The 7,795-nt window shown below is 42.2% G+C and overlaps 1 protein-coding gene across 1 annotated transcript; it reads right to left on the bottom strand.

The window, feature by feature from the left end:
* Positions 1–1,529: 1,529 nt before the first annotated feature.
* fem1a (fem-1 homolog a) lies at positions 1,530–6,972 on the bottom strand. The gene has a single exon (XM_053486916.1). It carries the CDS (start codon positions 6,842–6,844, stop codon positions 4,991–4,993), a length of 1,854 nt encoding a protein of 617 aa, XP_053342891.1. The 5' UTR covers positions 6,845–6,972; the 3' UTR covers positions 1,530–4,990.
* Between the last annotated feature and the right edge of the window lie 823 nt (positions 6,973–7,795).

Genomic DNA, 7,795 nt, shown 5'->3' with positions numbered 1-7,795 from the left:
CACCCCATATTGACAGCGGAAATGTGCAGCAGAATTTTTTTTGTAACCTTGGCCAGATCTGTGGCTCGCCACAATTCTGTCTCTGAGCTCGTCAGGCAGTTCCTTTGACCTCATGATTCTTATTTTGTCTGACATTCATTGTGAGCTGTAAGGTCTCATATAGACAGGTGTGTGATTCTTCTAATCAAGTCCAATCAGTATAATCAAACACAGCTGGACTCAAATGAAGGTGTAGAACCATCTCAAGGATGATCAGAAGAAACAGACAGCACCTGAGTTAAATATGAGTGTCACAGCGAAGGATCTGAATACTTAGGAACATGTAATATTTTAGTTTTTCTTTTTTAATAAATCTGCAAAAATGACAACAATTCTGTGTTTTTCTGTCAATATGGGGTGCTGTGTGTACATTGATAAGGAAAAAAAATAAACAAATGATTTTAGCAAATGGCTGCAATATAACAAAGAGTGAAAAATTTAAGGGGGTGTGAATACTTTCTGTACCCACTGTACATGGCTGCCCTATTGGATTATATTGCATAACCATTTTGTGAATGCTGGTTGTAGCGTTCAAACTAGATGCTCGACAGATTTTATGATTTTGCACTCCATTTGTTAAATTGAATATTATTTCTTGGCTACTTTGATCTAGTCAAACTACTACAACAAAAAAATATAATAAGTTTTCTTTTGAATTTGATATCTTGGTGTTCTTTTCTTCTCTCTTCGACTCCACCCTAAGGCACCAAGGATAGTTTGGAAGAGGACACTTTTTTCTTGGATTCATTGTGTTGCTGCAAATTTATTGACATTTAATGGAATGTTTAGATTTCATTTACTTGCACTATATAATAAGGATTCTGAAATAAAAGATAATGTACAGTTATTTCAGTATATTTAGTTATTGTACAGATAATATCCACATTATTAGAACTATAGTATTCTGAGCCCCAGGGGTCAGTAAAAGCTAAAACATACGTTTGTTTTTTGTTTATTACATTATACATGTAAACTGATATTGTCTGCGCCAAAGAAGCCACTTTTGAAGTTCATGCAACATGGAAGTAAATAATCTTGCTTCCCGAAAAATTTCAAGCTTCAGACATTTTTAGGGAGATGATTTTATGTGATATAAATACACACACACACACATACTGACTCGCTTCAAACAATAATAATTTAAAATTCTAATTATTTATATTTGAGTATTGATACTGATAAATATACTGGTTTTGACCTGTAAAAATTGTTCCTTAAATTAAAGCACTCTAGGTTTTTGGTAAATTAATGCTGCAATATCTTAATTTTGATTTTAGAATCATGTGAAATCTATTTTGGCCAAGTTTTATCTGAATGACAAGATAATTTAAATATATGAATTCAGAAAAGTTAGACACTACATAAAAGAGCATGAAATTGTATTTAGCAAATGTACTTCAAAAAGTCTTAGGCAGCATAGTATCTTTACTACAAATTTTGTTATATATGTTTATCATTAATCATTTCCAAACATTACGTAAATTGTCGTGAGTAAAACACATTTCAGGAGAATACTTGATGCCTGTAAAAAAATATATAAAATAAAGGCACATTACATGGCACACCAGTTCAGGGGGGAACAGAAAACCTAACGTAGGCCCCTGTGTTTTCCATAAAAATAGAAAGGAACAAGTTTGACAAAATTATCAGAACTTTTTGTACTCTCGAGCACACTCAGTAAAACCTACAGTAACAGAGGTTTTATTTGCAAAACTACACAGATCTGGATCCGATACTAATAATTTTCAATTTTCATTTTTTTTTGTTTTGTTTTTTACTGACTGTAAATTTTATTACTCTCTAGTTTTCTTTATAGTTTCTTTTACAGTATGTGGAAAGTCTTCAAAGGGATCTATGCTTAAAGGTTTTACTGAGCCTGGGCCTCTATATTATAAACCAAGGAACCTACATAATTTTTTTTTGTTTGTTAGTTTACCTCTTGAAATCTGGTCTGTCATGTAATATATGTTGCCTTCTTTACAGGCAAGCAATTTTTTCTTTTGTATTTAGTAATGCCGACATGATAAACATATAAAACATTTTTACTACAGATAATATGGTGCCTAAGACTTTTGCGCACACACACACACTATATATATGTAATTTATATACTGTGTGGTAATGTGTGCATATGTATACATCAATAAATCTATTTTCATACTCACAGTAAGACTGACTACAATATTAATATGCAAACAATGCTTAGACAAACATAATACTTCTATTTCAGAAAATGTTTACCATAGGAATCTAGGATGTAAGCTGCCAAACAGGATTCTGTCCTATGCATAGCAACCTACCAAAGCGGCAACATAACATATTATTAAATGTAAAAACATCTCCACACCCTTTCTCTTTATCTCTCTTCTCTCACACACTTGCGCACACACATACACACACAAACACCCAGATGTGATACTTGAATTTTATTCAGGCATCTCCAAAACTCATTTGAACTCTCTTAAATTAGTCACACCTGTTGCAGAAACAGGATCTCTGTTTTAAAGGCTAAGTAGTGTTAGCATGTTTCAAAGTGCTTTCATTGGAGTAGGATTTACAGTCAAACCAGCGTGTTGACATAAAAAGAAAGAATGATCAGAAATAAGAGACCACTGTCCCTCTTTTGAACAGACCCAGGGAGCCAGATCTGTTTATGTAAATCCACCTGTGCTCATAAAAACTGCATAGATCTTAATGGTTACCCCAGATGTCTCGTTCTGGGTAAAGTGCCAAGTCCTAAATGCGAGAGGATTTTTACAAAGCAGGAAGAAGCCACCGAGGACAATTTTCCTCTCCTGCTCTTGTGTGTAAAAGGGAGTGCAAAGCGTATTGCACTTAGCTACGCTTACACAAGGGTTAATTCGACTAAACCACGCTGAGACGCGGCTAAGAATAAAATGTCCACAGCTAGCATGACCTCATCAGCACAGCAACACTGGCTTTCATTCATTGCTAGCCACGTTGGTACTGCTTGTTCTGACAAATTAAAAAAACACACACAAAAAAAATTAGTCCTCTGTGCTTCAGAAGCAAAATGCATCAAATTTATAGTAACATCATAAGGCTACGATTTGGCACAAGAGGCATCATACCCCTGAGTCTTGGGGGATTAAATAAAACCACATCATGGTCTATAATGTCTAAAGAATGAAATTTATCAGATCAAAAGATCTGATAATGGATTCTGATGCGAGTGTTGCTCTTGTGTTACAAAAATGATCATGCGACAACAACTGACTAAACTAATACACTTCATTCTCTTACACACACATCCAGTTAAAGAAGTGCATCGGTGCAAAATATAATGCAGACTTTCAACCTTGTCTTAATTTACCTTTTACCACTTTATACATAAATACAAACTGGCAAAATCTGTTCATTTCCTGCTCGCTGAGAAATAAAAGAGCGCGAAAAAAATGGGGAATAAAAAACAGGCAGATTACAATTAAAGCCCAAATCTTGTTCTTGTACTTTCCCCCCCCCCCAACAAGCCCTTACGAGGCAGAGAAAAAAAGGAGACGTATATAAGCGAGCATACGCTTCTGAAAGTACAAATCTTCCCCTGTTCATGCTTATAAGCCTGGGATTATTGCTGCGAGTCAGATCAAGCCTGAGGAAGTGGTAAAGAGGCTTAAGATTTAGTCCGCCTGTTAAAGTCCTAAACGTGAGAAGGTTTTTACAAAGCAGGGGGAAGTCACTGAGGTCACTCTGTGTCTCTCGATAGCACGGGCAGCTAGGCATCGCAGTGTGACATGGCTAATGTGCATTGGTTGTGTCGAAGTGCGCTCCAGAGTGGACCAGGAGCATCATCAACTTGGGACAGATGTTACGGGCCACCACGTGAAGCGGCATGTTGTTGTCCGAGGCACACTTCAGCAGAGCGTATTGCACTTTAGTACACCTACACAAGGGGTAATTTGGCTATATCATGCTGAGATGTGGCTATGAATAAAATGTCCACAGTTAGCACGACCTCATCAGCACAGCAACACCACCTGTCATTAATTACTAGCCCTGTTGGTACTCAGTGCTTTAGAAGCAAACTGCATCAAATTAATAGTAACATACACCTAGGATTTAGCACAAGAGGTGTCATACCCCTCTTCTTGGGGGAGTCTTGTCGTTAAGTCTTGGGGAATTTAATAAAACCACGGTATGGTGTATGATGTCTAATGAATGAAATTGATTATATTAAAAGGTCTGATTGTGAATTCTGATGCAAGTGCTGCTTTTGCGTTACAAAAGTTATCATGCGACAATAACTGACTAAACAAACAAACCAACTTCATTCTCCTACACACGCTTCAAGTCAAAGAAGTGCATCGGTGCTAAATGCAGATTTTCATCCTTGTCTTAATTTACCCCCTTTGTCACTTTATACACAAATACAAACCGGCAAAATCTGTTAAGTTTCCTGCTCGCTAAGAAATGAAAGAAAACATTAAAATAAATTAAATAAAAGAAGCAAAAGGGAGAAAAGGAGGCAGATTACAATTAAAGCCTAAATCAAACACAAAGTCTTTCCATCTTCACATGGTATTCTAGAACATCCATGAGTCTCAGTTCTTGTTTTTTTTTTTCTTCAACAAGCCCTTATGAGGCAGAGAGAAAAAGAGGAGACATATATAAACGAGCAAATACAAATCTTCCCCTGTTTATGCTTATAAGCCTGGGATTATTGCTGCAAGTCAGATGAAGCCTGAGAAAGTGGTGAAGATTTAGTGCGCCTGATAAAGAAAAGGGGCAAAGGTCAGCTGGAGCATGAAGACAGGGAAGACGGTGAGGTAATGTCAGTGCAACGCGACAAAGGCCTCAGTTTCATCCACGCAGTCCTCAGGAACAGGCGACACCTGATAGGGAAACACGAGGAGAAAGAGAGGAGACAAAGACAGATTCAAAAAAATGGAGGACATGCTCTAAACCTGGAGTTAAATTCTAGACCTAGGTAAGTTCAGTGGAGTTCGATAAAGGCCTCCATTTCCTCCGAGACGAAACCCTTGTAGGTCACTCTGTGTCTCTCGATAGAGCGGGCAGCCAGGCATTGCAGCGTGACATGACTAAGAGGGTGCAGCGCGTGCCTGGCTCCGCCAGCCTCCTCGAGCAGCTCGTAAGGCATCTTGCGATGTGCATTGGTTGCATCAAAGTGCGCTCCTGAGTGCACTAGCAGCGTCATCAATTTGGGGCAGCCGTTGCGGGCAGCCACGTGAAGCGGCGTGTTGTTATCCGAATCACGCGAGTCAACGTCAGCACCACACTCCAGTAGCAGCGCAGCCACGGGCAAAGATGGAAAACGTCCCACTGGGTAACGGCCCACCGCTGTCGTGTCCTTATCCACAGCCATGTGCAGGGGCGTGAAGCCATTCCGACCCCTCGGGTTCAGCTTGAGTAGCCGGTACACGCTTTGTTTCTTCTGGTGCTCCTGCACTGGGCTGCACTCGAGTTTCTCCAGCAAGAATATGAGATGAAGGATAATGGACAAGGCTTTCGTAAACTGCATTGCATCAGGCTGATTGTCCTGCTGCGCCACAGCACGCTCCACTTCACGCACGCCCTTTGCCAGGACACACATCAGGTCATTAAAGGAAACGCGGGCAGCAGGTGCACCTTTCGCACGGTCTTGAAGAACAAAACTAAAAAGCTCTGCGAATGACAAAAAGCTGCTGGCCGTCATGGGGCTCAGGGGGTCCAGGTTACTCTGCTGCATGTCTAGTGCATATTTCCACAAACTCACACAGCGCTCAAAGTCTCCTGAGTCAGCATAAACAGCACCCCGGTAGCGGATGTAGTAAGACGTGTCCGGGTGTGAAGGACCCAGGATGCGCTCTCGGACCAGGAGCGCCTGCATCCGCATTTCATCTGGGTCGGTGATCAGGGCCTCCAGCTCCTCGGCCGTGTTCACCTCTCGAGCGCAGTCATACGCGGGAACGGGTGGGCCAGGAGGCGGCTTGGCCAGGAAGCCCGCTCTGTCTCCCGTTTGTCGGAGCTCCATCGCTCTCCTCCAGTAGCGCATGGCGCCCAGCAGATCGCGCTTCTTGTCCACGTAAGTCGCACCCAGGAGCTCCAGGGCGTCGACGCACTCCTCTCTCGTAGCTCGAGGCTGGTGGACGAGGTACTCTACGATGTTGGTGTGCCCGGTCACGCTGGCGGCCAGGAGAGGCGTCATTCCGTAGCCGTCTTTCTCCATCCTAGCTTTACACTTCATCAGCATCTTCATGATCTCCAGACTACCAGATTCGGCGCAGTCGTGCAGCGCGGTGTTGCCTTTGACGCTCTTGCGGTTGACGTCTGCGCCCCGCTCCAGCAGGAACTTGGCGATTTCTCGGTGCCCTTTATAGCACGAGATCATCAGGCAGGTGTGTCCGTGACGGTTCGCGACCTCCATGTCGGCGTGATGTTCGACGAGGAAACGCACGATGTCCAGGTGTCCATCAAAGCAGGCAGCGCGCAGGGGGGTGGAGTTAGTGAGGGTCGTGCTGTTAACCGATGCACCGTGTTTTAGGAGACTTTTTACCACCGGTAAATGCCCGGCGGCAGAAGCTGCCCACAGCGGAGGAGCCCCTTCTATAGTCTCACCGTCAAAATTCACCGAGCCCCCGAGCTCTACGTTAGCTTTGCAATATTCAAGTAAATAAATTACCACCTCTAAATGTCCGTAACGGGAGGCGACCAGCAGCGGCGTCCCCCCCTGAGTCTTCTCCTCAGCGAGCGCCTCCAACTCCTCCGGAGTTTTGTTGCTCAGCAACTTCTGGATAAGTTTCAGTTTCCCGTCTTTCGCCGCGTTGAACACCGCAGTCGTTATATCCATTTTCCCTTCATGTGTCTCGCTCAGTCTCTCTTAATACTCAGTCTACGATGGAAACCAAAAAAAAAAAAAAAAACATTCCGCTTCACACTAAAAACACAAACACCTCCGCCGCTCTTGGGCTTTTTCTGCCATTTTAAGTCTGCAATCAAAATGGCGTCGGTGTTGTTTGACTCATTTGCGTTTAATCGCTGCGCTCAGGATTCTGGGTAGTGAAGTTCGTAAAGGTCCTCTTTTATGTTAGAAATGTTTCCACGAGAACTACAATTCCCGTAATTGACTACATGCGTTGTTCGCCGAGAATTAGAGGAAATGTAGTTTTATTACCGACTCATTTGAGGTAATCAAATTTAAAGTCAATCAGATGTCATAAACAAACAAACAAAAAAACTCCTATTCCTATAATGCATTTGTATAAATACGAATGTGTAAAAAGACATTTTAAAACAGATTAACTGGATTGAGAAGATTTATAGATACCTCCAGGTTCAAGGGTTTGATTTCCACCTCGGGTCTGTGTGTGGATCCCGTGGGTGGGTTTCCTCCAAGTACTCTGGTTTCCTCGAGCAATCCAAATTGGGCAAATATGGGCAATTTGAGATTTCCCCAAATTGCCCATAGTGTGTGAATGAGTTGAATGTGTATGAGCATGCCCTGCAATGGATTGACACCCCGCCACGTGCCCCAAGTCTCCTGAGCTAAGATCCCTGAAACCCTGAAGATTAAAGCAGTCTAGACAGTAAGAGTGAGTAATAATGCAAGTATCGCTATGGTTATTTGATATTTTTTAATTAATACATTTGAGGCGGCACAGTGGCTTAGTGGTGTCTCTTTGCACCTCCAGGGTCCGGGTTCAATTCCCGGCCAGGTTCTATTCCCGCCTCTGTGTGCATGTTCTCCCCGTGCTTGGTGGGTTTCCTCCTGGTACTCTGGTTTCCTTCAACAGTCCAAAGA

This window comes from Clarias gariepinus, chromosome 25 (assembly GCF_024256425.1).
Source record: "Clarias gariepinus isolate MV-2021 ecotype Netherlands chromosome 25, CGAR_prim_01v2, whole genome shotgun sequence".
Classification (NCBI taxonomy): domain Eukaryota; kingdom Metazoa; phylum Chordata; class Actinopteri; order Siluriformes; family Clariidae; genus Clarias; species Clarias gariepinus.
This window is presented reverse-complemented; position numbering and strand designations above follow the sequence as displayed.

What these genes read in the sequence shown, in the direction of transcription:
- fem1a (XM_053486916.1), bottom strand. Translation starts at nt 6,844, where the DNA reads ATGGATATAACGACTGCGGTGTTCAACGCGGCGAAAGACGGGAAACTG.